At 38.7% G+C, this 15,465-nt stretch overlaps 1 protein-coding gene across 1 annotated transcript; it reads right to left on the reverse strand.

Moving 5' to 3' along the window:
- Positions 1–4,640: 4,640 nt before the first annotated feature.
- Positions 4,641–6,179, reverse strand: LOC115219296 (tigger transposable element-derived protein 4-like). The gene has a single exon (XM_029789457.1). The coding sequence runs from the start codon at positions 6,177–6,179 to the stop codon at positions 4,641–4,643; it is 1,539 nt and encodes a 512-aa protein (XP_029645317.1).
- Positions 6,180–15,465: the final 9,286 nt, after the last annotated feature.

Consider the following 15,465-nt stretch of genomic DNA (forward strand, 5'->3'; position numbering starts at 1 on the left):
AAAAAAAACTTTTTTCAACCACATTTGAACTGGTGATGCCAGTGCTTGACTATGTCGTATGATGGTACATCATCACCATAAACTTCTTCTCATCAAAAGTCTCTTTTGGTGTACGATCTTTCAAGTATAAGATCTTGATCACTGATCTGCATTCAACTGCCTCCATTATAACACCTTAGTCCAGTTCAGCTGCCCTAAAAGACAAATGAATACTAGTGGAGAGCTGCAATTTACAATGTACCAAGTAGAGACATGTATTATTATATCTGTACAAGTTCTATTTCCTGCAATAATCAGAACTTGATCTGGCGAAATCTTTAATGAACATCCCCCATATCAAATAGAAGACACTTGATATTGTAGTGAGAACTAGAATTGAAACCTCACAACCCTGGTAGCTGGATCCAGACCACACTTGGGTCAGGCAAAGTGCCTTGATCACTGACCAAACAGCTTGCAGGAAATATCATGCCCTAATCACAGAACATAATTGAATTTTCCGTGATTGTTAAAAGGCGTTATAAAAACAAAATCAGGCCAAGATCAGCTGCAGAGTTTGAGAGAGCTACCAGAGAACACAAATCTTCACCTTTTGCCAAAGCAAACAAGAGAGAGAGCATGGCCCAGGATAGCAGAACTAGCTAGTCCTTACAACGTCGAGTTTTCTTTCACTGAATTTCAGCCAAGAGTGAAAAAGATTTCTTTGGTAATGTTAGGCAGACTTTCCTTATCTGTTCTGTTCATGATTTAATTACAGCCATATTCAATTTTAGCCACGTACATACCCAAACGGTGACTATCAGAAAAAAAATGCTTTGTGTATAATTGTACATTTACTGTAATAACCTATATAACAAGTAAATTTATTTCAACTATGAACTCGTCTGATTCGTTTTGGGAATCAAACGTAGCTAGCTAACAACATTCAACCGTGATCCACACAACAAATTCTAAAATATCAAGTTGAAGATGTGAAGACTGCGATGGAAGATGGGAACACATGGCGTGGATGAGTTGCATTCGTCCAGGTAAGTCGTCTTACTGGATAGAATAGATTTAGGTTTGTTTCCATTACAAAAGAAGAATATGTGTCAGTGGTATGGCCAAGGTACAAATACGGTTTTAATTAAACTAATTTATATTTACACGAACAATTCAAAGTGGAAAATATAAATAACCATTCCATATTGACTGAAATTCAACTTTGACCTGAATTTTACGATCAGAAGATCGTAAAAACAGCTCAGAAACTACAAGTGTTTTGTTTGTTTACATTTTCAAAGCTTGGTCAGGCCTTCGTTTGGACTCAAAGGTTACGAAAGTATGACTAACTTCATTTTTTAAAAGAATAATTGGTTCTCAATAACACTTTAAACAATTGGTTGCTAAAAACCAAAAATTAGGGTAAAATCTGAAATCTAGTAAAAACTCTGTTGACTGATTGTTTTGGCAATAATTAGTTGACAGAAGAGATAATACATGAGTTCGATGAGTAGAATGGCCGAAAGCCACGAACAATAGTATATTGTACATGAATACCATTGAGCTGAACAAATGGTGAGTTGGCAGGAATGGTTAGTGTCGGAGAAAATGCTTTGCGGTATCGCGTGATGTGGTAAAAGATGTAAGGATGTGACGCGAGAGTTGAGAATGAGTGACTCCACTTGATTGTAAGACATAGAAGTAAGGCAAGGCTTCAGTGGCGGACTGTGGTTTGCGGGGTCGAAGCTGAACCCGGCCTCCACTCCATTGTATTGCCCACCCTTTGTGTTGGCCTCTGGTAGGCAATTAAAAAAATCATTACTTTCCTGTCTTTCATCCTTCCGGTGTTGTTGATAAAGTAACAGTCTAGTATGGAGGTCAAATCCTCTCTCTCTCTCTCTATCTCTCTCTCTTTCTCTCTCTCTCTCTCTCTCTCTCTGGAAGAAATCAACTACATTCAGAACCGGGCACGGACAGAGGGAGAGAGAGAGAGATGAGCTCCACTCCTATGACTTCATCGGGGCTTGTGGCCTTACTCCATCACACCCATACGCCTGTATAAGGAAGAAAGAGAAAGTGATGTTATCGTTTTAGTGTATGTGAAAAAGAAAAAAAAATAGGCTTACTGCTGCTATAAATTGAACTTCTGACTGCTCAGAGAAGCAGGGTATATTATATATATACTAGCAGAGACACCCGACCTTGCTCAGGATTAAGATGGCATAGTCTTTTTTTTTAGTGTTTTACTTGTTTCAGTCATGTGACTGCGACCATGCTGGAGCACTGCCTTTGGTCGAAAAAATCGACCACAGGATTTATTCTTTGTAAGTAAGCCTAGTACATATTCTATCAGGGTCTTTGGATCTTTTTGCCGGTGGCACGTAAAAAGCACCAACCGATCGTGGCCGCTGCCAGTACCCCTCCCCCCGTGGCACCTGTGCCGGTGGCACGAAAAAGGCACCCACTACAATCACGGAGTGGTTGGCGTTAGGAAGGGCATCCAGCTGTAGAAACACTGCCAGATCAGACTGGAGCCTGGTGCAGCCTCCTGGCTTCCCAGACCCCGGTCAAACCGTCCAAACGGTCAAACGGACGTTAAACGATGATGATGATGATGATGATGATGATGATGATTCTCCCTCTTTGTTTCTCTCTCCTTTCTCTCTCCCTTTCCCACTCTCTTACTCTTCCTTTCTCTCGGACTCTCCCTCGCTTTCTCTTACTCTCTATCTTTCTCTATCTATTTCTCTCCCATTTATAAACAACAAAAGATCTTGAGTAAGTTGAGAAAGAAAGTAGTTTGAAAGATCAATCATAAATATCAGGCAGTGACAACGGAAAGGTCTGCTTCAAGGCAGAAAGCAAAACACTAACATTTAAAAGAGACAGACGAACTTGCGAGCTGAAAAAAAATAAAAAAATATTGGAAACCAAAGTTTGAAAGGATAGAATCTGAGGATAGTAGAGTCACCATGGCTGGCATTTCTTAACGACGGACAGTAACATAGTGGCAGTTTAACGGCTGGCGTAAAATTTTGAACTTGATGTAAAAGAAAATTCCTAAACACCAAGCTTTGAAGTGATTCTTTCTCACGACAGTAGACTCACCATGGCAAGCATTCAAAACTTCTTCATCATGGACGGCAACACATTGACGATTTAAAGGCTCTTTTCACATTTTGGTTAATATAACCCGATTTCATTCGGGTCTACTCGGGTCACATTTTATAAGATGAGGAATTTTGTCCTAGAGGTCACGCCTTTCATTTGAGGGAAAAAATAGTTGCCATGCAAACTCGCCAGCACTTTTAACATAGGTGTGCATATTTTCAGCACAACCGACCACATAATGCACACATATATATATATATGTGTGTGTGTGTGTTGTGTGTGTGTGTGTGTGTGTGTGTGTGTGTGTGTACGCATTATATATACAAATGTATACAAATTATATATATATATATATATAAATTAAATTAGAGATAAAACCACTATTAGGCAAATCAAACAGTGAAAAACATAAACCAAAACATAAAAATAAAAATACAATATACAAAATATATAAAATATAAAATTGAAAAATTTAAATTATTTAAATTTAAAATTAAAATTATTAATTTATATTTATAATTTTTTTAAATATATATAACTATCAAAAAGTATTAAAAAGTTTAATATACATAAATACAGATATATACACTTTGTATATATACATTATATATACATATTTATATATAGAACACACACACACATATAAATTAACCCAATAAATATCTGATTCATAATATTTGTTCTCATGATTGTGTAGTGGTGGTGGTGGCGATGATAATTCTGTCTATGCAAGCAGACAAACGCAGAGAGAGAGTGTGTGTGTGTGAAAGCGCTGTCGAAGGCGATGAGGGGGAGATATAGAACGCTGTTTGACGACGTTATAAAGAGAAAATTAAGGGGAGTTAGACGCTGTTAAACGACGTTATATATAGAAAGTGATGGGAAGGGAGAAAAGAGAGTGAGTGACGGAGGAAGACAGATACATACATAAAATGAGAGTAGACTTGTCAAAGTGCGTTTTTGGCCCTAGCAACGACACTTTTAAGATAGGGATTTCTAACCTAGCCCACTGGCATCCTCACTCTTTTACATGTCTCTGTAAATTTTGGAGTCAATCCAACGGGATCTAGTGGCCTTTAACCCGTTCTCAATGCCAAAACCAGACAAACAAACAAACTTTTCGCATTTCAGATTTATAATATAGAGAAGAAGATATATATACAGTAAATATGTAATATATATATATATATATATATATATATATATATATATATATATATATATATAATATATATATATATATATTATATATATATTACATATATATACACACACCACATATACACATATATACATACATATATATATATATATATATATTATATATACACAGTCAACTCTCGCTACTATGCCACCCTGCGGGACTGAGCCAAAGTGGCATAGCACCGAGAGTGGCATAGTACAGAGGGTCTGTTATCTAAACACTACATAACAAAAAATTTACTGAACATACGAATAAAAATTCATAGGGTAGGAAGTAAGGCCAATAAGAAGTTCAATGCAATGGTAAAAAGAAGACATCCAAGTTTATTAAGTTCAGATTGCTTTTATTTAAACCTGAAGCTCTCAAAAATTGTCGGCTGACGCATCTTCTTTCGGCGGATTTCATTCATTTCGTTGTCTAGCCTATCACACGCCTGCATGACGCTGGGTTTTCCGCTGCTCTGCTGCTGCGTAAACTTTCGGATAGTTCTCCATGCTCTCTGGGCATCTGCAAACGAAACGTATTCCTCTTCCACAATTACCTCGTCGTCTTCACTTTCCACCGGCTCTTCGTTATGCATTACCTCCTTTGCTATTTCTTCTAGAGTGAAAGATCCTCCAGTTACGAGGCGATCGTCAGCACTGAGAAAATCAAACAGCTCAATTGTTTCGTTCTCGTGTGTCTTTTCCTCGGGAGGTAAAGCTTTCCAGATCTCGAACAGCTCAGCATCCTCTGGCTCTATTTGTATTTCCTCTTCAATAAACTTGGCTTTCGCGAAACAGTTCTTAATCGTCAATTCACTGACCTGCTCCCATGCACGCCGAGCGACGTGCAGAGAGTCGAGCAATGTAAATTTAAACTCGTTTCCTTCGTCCATGGCTTCGAGACGGCGGGACAGCAAGAGCTTTTTGTAATGGTGCTTAAGATTTTGTATGATTCCTTGATCCATTGGTTGGGAATTTGCTGTCGTGTTGGGCGGAAAGAAGAGCATTTGGATGTTGTCCAAGTGGACGTCAGAAGGGTGACCAGAGAAGTTATCGAGACAGAGCAACACTTTGCGGTTTTGCTGCCCGAGTTGTCCGTCCCACGTGTGTAACATTTCTTCAAATATTTCTGCTGTCATCCACGCCTTCGAATTAGCTTTGTACTTCACAGGAATCTCTTTGTTCTTAAACGCACGAGGTTGCTTGGAATTTCCGATCACCAGAAGAGGTAGCTTCTCGCTGCCGCTTAAGTTTGCTCCGACCAAAAGAGTGATTCTTTGCTTGCTTTTCTTTCCCCCTGTGCACCGCACTCCCCTGAAAGCCGTGGTCTTGTTCGGAAGTAGTTGCCAAAAGAGTCCAGTTTCGTCCAAGTTGAACACGTCGTTCGCGGAAAACTGCCTGAGCAAGGGCCAGAGAACCTCTTGTTGCCACTTAATACGAGATTGAGAATTCACCGCTCCAGCTTCGCCCTGCATTGTCTTCAACGTGATGCCGTGACGATTTTTGAAATTGTCTAGCCAACCGTCGCTTGCCATAAAGTTCGGAATGTGCATAAGCTCGGCCAGTTTAATTGCTTTCTCCTTCAAAAGATCACCACTGACCGGCAGATTCTGTCCTCTTGTTTGTTTCAGCCACATTAGCACGCCATCATCGAGCTTCGGGTTGTGAGATTGCGTCAGCTTCATGCGCTTCGATGGAATTCCAACGTTGATGGCTGCCTCGATTGCATCCATTTTGTTGAGAATGCCCTTCACCGTGGTTCTCTTGACTTCGATGCCCCATTTCTTGCTTATTTCTTTAGCCAGCTTAGACTGGTTCGGCTCGTTTTTCGCAGCATCGATAATCTCCTTCTTTTCCTTCAGCGTAAACTCAGTCCGCTTGCGTTTCTGAGCTGACATTGTGTGCTACTTTCTGAACTTTTCCACAAGATTACAAATACGAAATGTACAAAATGTAGGAGTACAAAATTTCGAAAAGTTGCGTGCGCTTCAGTTTACAAGTGGCATAGTGGCGAGAGTGGCATAGTAGCGCGGTGGCATAGTAGCGAGAGTTGACTGTATATATATATATATATATATATATATATATATATATATACAAAGAATATAAATATATATATATATATATATATATAATATATATAATATATATATATTATATATATATATATATATAGGAGTTAACGAACATATATAATATATATAGAGAGAGAGAGAGAGAGGAGTTAACGAACATAAAAATGTATGGACAGAGAAACATCATTTAAATTTGTAATAGGGTATGATAGATATGTATATTCTCCTCTCTCTCTCTCTCTCTCTCTCTCTCTCTCTCTCTCTCTCTCTCTCTTGCTCTTTCTTTCTGTCTGTCTGTTAGTGTATATGTATATAGTATTACACTATCATCTTGAATTACATGCCTATACACACACACACCTGTAAATGTGTGAGTATGTGGGGCACAAATATTATCAGCTTGTATGCACAGCTTTTAGTAAACAACATTCTCAGTCACGAATCTACGAACCAGCCATCTGCTATGTTAAACCCGTCAACAACATTGTTAGTGAAATGTGTTGATTCCTGTGCAGCCAACCCAAAACGCACAGCAACAAAGCCTTACCACGAACCGTCTGCACTAGCTGGTTTCAATGGTACACAAATGTAAATATATATACTCTTTTACTCTTTTACTTGTGTCAGTCATTTGACTGTGGCCATGCTGGAGCACCGCCTTTAGTCGAGCAAATTGACCCCAGGACTTATTGTTTGTAAGCCTAGTACTTATCCTACCGGCCTTTTGCTGAACCGCTAAGTTACGGGGATGTAAACACACCAACATCGGTTGTCAAGTGATGTTGAGGGGGACAAACACAGACACGCAAACATACACACACACACATGCATATATATAATATATATATATATATATATATATATATATATATATATATATATTATAACATGTAGGACGCCAGGATGTGTGTGTGTGAGTGTATTTGTCTTTATATCGGTGTTTGTTCTTCACCACCGCTTTGTCATCCGGTGTTGGTGTGTTTACTTACATTCCCGTAACTTTGTGGTTCGGGAAAAGAAACCGATAGAATAAGTACTTGGCTTAAACAAAAATGTGCCGGAGTCGATTCGTTGGACCAAAACTCTTCAAGGCAGTGCCCCAGCATGGTCGCAATCAAATGTCTGAAACAAGCAAAAGATAAAAAGATGCAGTTTGAGTTGTAAAATAGTGAAAGTAAATGACGATAATAATATTCTCTAATTTTATGAACACTGGTGCCCACTTATATAATATCTTCAAGTATACATTTTTCTTAGAATTGGTTTTGCATTTCTGGGAAACAGTTGTAAAGGATCACTCACAACGTATCTTTTATTCTCTTATTTGTTTCCGTCATTTGACTGCGGCCATGCTGAAGCACCGCCTTTAGTCAAGCAAATTGAATCCAGGACTTATTCTTTGTAAGCCTAGTACTTATTCTATTGATCTCTTTTGCCGAACCGCGTAAAACACCAGCATCACTTGTGAAGCAATGTTGGGTGGGGGACAAACACAGACACACAAACTCACACACATGCATACATACATATTTGAGACCCCCTTAGGTCACGACACAGACCATGGGATTGCACCTAGAAAGTTACCCTCCCAGACACAAGTCCGGGCAAGGTTGTTTATGGAAGACCAGCAGTCGCCCATGCATACCGGCCTCCCCTCTCCACGCCACCAGTGTTATCCAAGGGAAAGGCAAGGGCCGATACAGCTTGGCACCTGTGACGTCGCAACTCATTTCTACAGCTGAGTGTACTGGAGCAACGTGAAATAAAGTGTCTTGCTCAAGAATACAACACGCAGCCCGGTCCGGGATTCGAGCTTACAACCTCACGATCGTAAGCTCGACGCTCTAACCACTGAACCATGCGCCTACACATACATACATACATACATACATACATACTTACATACATACATACATACATACATACATATATATATATATATATATATATATATATATATATATATATATATATATATATATATATATATATATATATATATATTGATAAAACGGTAAGATAACAAAAGAAAGAAAGAGACCTCAATATTATGTAAATAGAGGAAATTTATCTATACAATAATATGTTACATTACTCGGTAGTCAAGATAAAACTCTGAGTTTCAGATGCCGAAGTGGAAATCCACAACACCATCTCTTCGGTTATCTGGCTATTTGAAAACGCTATGAAAAAATACCGTTAAATAAACGGAAATTACTGTGTTATAACTCTGCTTGCCTGCGTACTTATACACCGCTCGCATTTTTCGTCATAAAAACTATAAAAATACATAAAAAATATATAAAATCTTCTTGGGACATAACATAGAAAGCATGTTCTATCTGTTTTTTTTAGGGGACCAAAAACGTAACAGAAATTTAGTCACATGTGGGCATGATCCGAAAAGTTCTGTCCTTGTATTTAGACATGTAGTAGGGTCTAAGCTGCTTTTCCAGATAAGCTATCTCTCCATGTCGCATAGACCACACCTTCCGCTGCCGTTGGTATAGGGCTTACATCTGGCCAAAATCTTCCATTGTATGTTATAATCGACACCATTATCTCTTAAAGACCAAATATGATTAGATAATTGTGTCGCTTTTCTTTTGTTCCAGTGCCTAAAGCTCAAAGTGTGGTTATTGAACCTGGCCTTGAAATTACCCTCTGTAAGGCCCACGTATTTCTTCGTCGAAACGGTGTTTTTAGTGGTTATAGAGTTTACGGTAGCTTCATATATGATGGTCTTGGACATGCAAGCTCCATTTAGCGGGCACAATTCTTTATTCCTGCATGAACAGCTGTTTTCTTGTTGTGTTTTTTGTATGTTATGTTTGATTATGTTTTTAAAATTGGTATTGAACTAAAACTAATTTTTAAATTGTGTCTATTGAAGAGTTTCCTATAAGTATGTCTAAATACAAGGACAGAACTTTTCGGATCATGCCCACATGTGACTAAATTTCTGTTACGTTTTTGGTCCCCTAAAAAAAACAGATAGAACATGTTTTCTATGTTATGTCCCAAGAAGATTTTATATATTTTTATATATTTTTAATGTATTTTTATATAATTTTTATGACGAAAAATGCGAGCGATGTATAAGTACGCAGGCAAGCAGAGTTATAACACAGTAATTTCCGTTTATTTAACGGTATTTTTTCATAGCGTTTTCAAATAGCCAGATAACCGAAGAGATGGTGTTGTGGATTTCCACTTCGGCATCTGAAACTCAGAGTTTTATCTTGACTACCGAGTAATGTAACATATTATTGTATATATATATATATATAATATATATATATATATATATTATATATATATATATAAGCGAGAAAGAAGCAACAAGAATGGATAGGTTTTTAGTACAATCGTTTCATACAAGGACAGGCTTTATTAAAAGTTGTAAAAATTACAGCATATAAACGTGTCCCGTACTCATCAGCTAAAATACATGTGAGTTCTCTAGACATCCTAGTGGTTGAGGCTATACTCATGAAGTAATGTAGATAATTAAGTAACATAAACAGATTTCCAAAGTTCATGAACTTTGGAAATCTGTTTATGTTACTTAATTATCTACATTACTTCATGAGTATAGCCTCAACCACTAGGATGTCTAGAGAACTCACATGTATTTTAGCTGATGAGTACGGGACACGTTTATATGCTGTAATTTTTACAACTTTTAATAAAGCCTGTCCTTGTATGAAACGATTGTACTAAAAACCTATCCATTCTTGTTGCTTCTTTCTCGCTTATAATCACCCCACATTACTGTATTGTTAAAACAGTATAGTTTTTTTTGGTGCATCTAAGTTAGGTACCTTATTCAAGTAAATTCATTTAAATTAACTTGAATCTTTATTGCTTTTTGTATATATATATATATATATATATAATATATATATATATATATATATATATATATATATATACGATGGGCTTTCACTCACAAGGCTTTGGTCGGCTTGAGGGTATAGTAGAAGACAATTGCCCAAGGTGCCATGTAGTGGAACTGAACCAGGAACCATGTGGTTGGTAAGCAAGCTACTTACCACACAACCACTCCTGCGCCTTTTGGTAATAAAAATAAAAATAAAAATGAAAGTGAGTCGAGAGAAAGGCTAACATATTCTCATGTAGCTTGAAAGAAAATCTGTTCAAAGAACTTGGTGGACCTAGGTGAACCAGTGAGATGTCTGACTAGAGAGAAGGGCTAAAAAATAAAAAGCAGTTTGTATAGATTAAAACTACAGGATGTATATTGTATAGAGATATAAACTACAACAAAACTGGTATAAACATTAAAACCGTGTGTACACATGTGCATTTTATTTAAATTCTTAATAATCTGTTTTGCTCTTAAAGCAGATATATCGTTGAAAGCCTGATAAACTGTGGTATTTGTCTCAAGACAGCATCTCTTATACATGTACAGGGTTAAAAACCACAGAAATATATCAGTAGCAGGTGGAAATTGTCCAGCAGCAGAAGTACCACTTGTTAAGTGTGTATTTCGGCCCTGTTGGGCTTTCATCAATATAACTGCTTTAAGTAGGGTACGCAGTTTGCTTGTATATCTTAAAGAAATCTGTAATATTAAACACATGCAAGACAGCAAGCTGGCAGCGACGTTAGCACACTGGGCGAAATACTTATTGATATTTCATCTGTTTTTATGTTCTGAGTTCAAATTCTGCCAAGGTCGACTTTGCCTTTCATCCTTTCGGAGGCAATAAATTAAGTACCAGTTGCGTACTGAGGTCGATCTAATCAACTGGCTCCCTCCCCAGAAATTTCGGGCCTTTTGCCTAGAGTAGAAAAGAATATTAAACACACGTGTGTGTGTGTGTGTGTGTGTGTGTGTGTGTGTGTGTGTGAGAGAGAGAGAGAGAGGTGTGTAGCTTTTTGATTAGTGTATTCGACTTGAGATTGTAAGCTCGTGATTTTGATTTCTGGCGCTGCATTTTATCCTTGAGCAAGACACTTTATTTCACGTTGCTCTAGCCCACTCACTTGGCAAAAATGAGCTGTATCGGTAATTCAAAAGGGCTAGCCTTGTCACATTCTGTATCCTCTCTCTTCCTCTCTCTCTCTCTTTCTCCCTCTCTCTCTTTCAATCTCTCACTCTCTCTTTGTTTACTTGTATGTATGTATATCATATTCACTATCGTTTAGCTCACGTGCATATTTACACACTTGTTAGTAAATTGGGGCACTGATTCAAGAGTTTCAGGGTTTTGAGGAGTGTGGGACCACCTCTTAGCCACATTTCCTGGTATACACTAACCTCAAGTAGTAGCACCTGTCACGGCCACAGCTATGGGTTAACTAGCAAATGAAAGACGAGCCGTGAAAACACTTGGGAATGGTGTCCGAGGGTACAGTAAGCCCACTAGGATTGAGGGACCAGGGGTCTTTGTTAAGGTATCCTTCCAGAGCAGGGCTTCTCAACCGGGGTCCATATAAGATTTTGGAGGGTCCACGCAACAAATTAGTAAATTAGGGATCCACAATAGTATTTTAAGGGCTTCTGAAAAACATTCTGCTTTAGATGTGTGAATTGGTGTGTATTACACGAATCAGCTTGGTTTCTTTCTTGCATTATTTATAGTTCAACCTACACAAGTTAATGTGTGAAAAGCAGAATTAGAATTTTGAAAGAAGTTTTGATAAAACTAGCGTTTAAATATCGAATGGCTATGGGGGTTCACGAGAATAAGATAGTAATCAAAGGGATCCATAGGTTAAAAACATGGTTGAGAAACCCTGCTCTAGGGGAAGGTTTACTCGAATATAAAACCTGCTGCTCTGCTGAGTCTGATATACACTTTGCTTGTCTCTGGCCTTCTTGGTGTTGCTTGTGAGATTTGCTGTGGTATAGTGCAAGCCCCACTTGATTTGAAACACTTGCACAAACATAGGTAAGAGTTGTCTATTAGCAGTGGGCAGGTGACATAATGGCCTGGGTGTTGCACTCATGATTACAAGGTCAAAGGTTCGATTCCTGGAGCAGGTGGTGTGTTGTGATCTTGAGCAAAACACTACCTCTCATCTTGCTCTATGATCATTTTGGCATCTGACATGTGGTACGTCGTGTACCCGTACAGGCAACATCATTCGATGGTAGGTTCTCCAACAAGAAGTTGTAGAAACGTCTTTCTTGGACTTGAAGACTTTTGAGCCGATACTTATGGACAAGTTCCAGAAAATCCCTGGCTTGACAGTGCTACTGGAGAGCATTGCTGGTTCGGGATAAACTCTACAGGCATGGGAGTGCCGTCAGCAGGGCTTGCTCGAGATGTGCGCAGAGTGATGATAATGTTCTGCACACCTTCGTGCAGTGTCCGAGCATTGCTGACTGGTGGGTTGAACACCTGCTGTTGTGTGTTGGATGGATGCAGTTATCAGCTGAGTTTATCGTGAAAATCGCTCAGCCGCCCTCTTTGGCTGGGAAGAGCAGGCAGTGTTTCTTTGTTTGACGGCTAAAGTGAAAGAGATTGTGTGGTGGACGAGGTCGAAAGGGCTAAAGACAGACACTTTCCTCTTTGGCCAAGACCTCATAAATTTTTCCAGTTCCACTTGAAAAGGGAAGTGAGAGTAGGGAGGGAAGTGCTGCTCACCAACAATTTTGTCAAAGAGATGGGTCAATGTAGCACGAATGACCTGAGTAAGTATGCAGTTCTAGATCAAGGATAGACGGAGAGGAGAGGGCACTTGCCCTAGAAGTCAAGATGATCATGTTTTCTTTTTTTGTGGGGGTTTTCCACAAGCAGCCTTGAGAGTCTCCCTCTCTGGGGGATTTTAACTGTTATAACTTTTAATGCTTTTTCTTTCTTTTTTCTTTATTTTCTTTCTATTTTCCCTTTATTTACACGTCCCAATCCCACTCGTTTTGTATTGCCCTGTACCGTCCTCAGGCTTTTGTACGAACCCTCAGTAGTTAATAAAAAAAGATTATTATTATTATTATTATTGAGTGAGAGAGCAGTTCATGCCATCAAAGTGACACTGGGATAAAATATACGAAGCCCAATATACCCATCATGACTACACGTCTGATAAGGGTACACCAGGCACATGCATCACAACCATACGTGCGCGACATGATTTCATATCAAGATAAACAGCACATGACCTTGCACGTGGGGCCCAGTTAGAATTTTCTTCAGGTTGAGTAGCCCATCCCGCTCAAAAGGTCCCTGAATAAGGGTTGTTTAAGGATGTTGAAAGAACCACCCATGTTTCCAGAGGTGAATTATTCAAACCCCAAAGAATCCCTCTCAACACATGGCTATGATGCTCCCCCACTACTTCTGCTCGTGATCAGAGATGCACATATCGTCAGCCACTAAGAGACATGCTCAACTGGTTAAGGTCAAACAACTGACAAGCAAATCTGTGGTATTGAGCAGAATATTTGCTGTAGTCCATCTTTTATACCAAGACAAAACAATGTACATGATAACACTTCCAATCAGTTAAGATCAGAAGCCATGAGAGCCACTGCCTGGTACTGCATCAGGGCATTTATTATTATTATTATTATTATTATTATTATTATTATTATTATTATTATTATTATTATTATTATTGAGTGAGAGAGCAGTGCATGCCATCAAAGGGACACTGGGGTAAAATATACAAAGCCCAGTATACCCATCATGACTACCCGTCTGATAAGGGTACACTAGGCACATGCATCACAATCATATGTGCGCGACATGGTGATCTCATATCAAGATAAACTGCACATGATCTTGCAGGTGGGGCCCAGTTAGAATTTTCTTCTGGTCGAGTAACTCATCCTGCTCAAAAGGTTCCTGAATAAGGGTTGTTTAAGGATGTTGAACAAAACGCCCATGTTTCCAGAGGTGAATTATTCAAACCCCAAAGAATCCCTCTCAACACATTGCTATGATGCTCCTCCACTACTTCTGCTCGTGATCAGAGATGCACATATCGTCAGCCACTAAGGGACATGCTCAACTGGTTAAGGTCAAACAACTAACAAGCAAATCTGTGATATTGAGCAGAATATTCGCTGTAGCCCATCTTTTACACCAAGACAAAACAATGTACATGATAACACTTCCAATCAGTTAAGATCAGAAGCCACGAGAGCCACTGCCTGGTACTGCATCAGGGCATATTACTATTATTATTATTATAATTATTCTTTTTCTTCTTATTATTATTATTGTTGTTGTCGTTATTATTATTATTATTATTATTATTATTATTATTATTATTATTATCATTATCATTATTATTATTATTATTATTATTATTATTATTATTAATCTGTCCTTGTGGCAAAATTTGAAATCATTTAGGCGGCGATCTGGCAGAATTGTTAGCATGCTGGCGAAATGCTTAACTTATCTCGTCAGTCGCTACGTTCTGAGTTCAAATTCCGCTGAAGTCGACTTTGCCTTTCATCTTTTCGGGATCGATAAATTAAGTACCAGTTGCGTACTGGGGTCGATCTAATCGACTATCCCCCTTCCTCAAAGTTTCAGGCATTGTGTCTATAGAAGAAAGGATTATTATTAGTATTAAATTCCACTTTGCTTCTCATCCTTTCAGGGTAGATGGAAATAAGTATCAGTTGAACACTAGGATCGATTTAATGGACTAGCTCCTCCCCCGAAATCTCAGGCCTTGTGCCTATAGTAGAAAGTATTATGTATGTATGTATGTATGTACAAAGGCTTTACATTCTGGGTTCAAATTCCGCTGAGGTCGATTTCGTTTTTCATCTTTTCGGGGTCAATAAAATAAGAACCGTGGAGGTGCGTGGTTTAGTGGTTAGGGTATCAGCACCATGATCTTAAGATTGCAGTTTCGATTCCTGGACCGGGCGACACGTTGTGTTCTTGAGCAAAACACTTCATTTAACGTTGGTCCAGTCCACTCAGCTGGCAAAAATGAGTATCGCTGCGATGGATTGGCGTCCCGTCCAGCTGGGGAACACATACGCCATAAAAACCGGGTAACCGGCCCTAGAGCCTGACTAGGCTTTAAAAGGGCGCATTTATTTTTCTCATTTTAAAAATAAGAACCATTTGAGCACGGCGGGGTCGATGTAATCAATTAGCCTTTTCCT

This window comes from Octopus sinensis, linkage group LG14, assembly GCF_006345805.1.
Source record: "Octopus sinensis linkage group LG14, ASM634580v1, whole genome shotgun sequence".
Classification (NCBI taxonomy): Eukaryota; Metazoa; Mollusca; class Cephalopoda; order Octopoda; family Octopodidae; genus Octopus; species Octopus sinensis.

Bases quoted from the DNA above. Each gene is read 5' to 3' on its own strand.
- LOC115219296 (XM_029789457.1), bottom strand. From the start codon at position 6,179: ATGTCAGCTCAGAAACGCAAGCGGACTGAGTTTACGCTGAAGGAAAAG.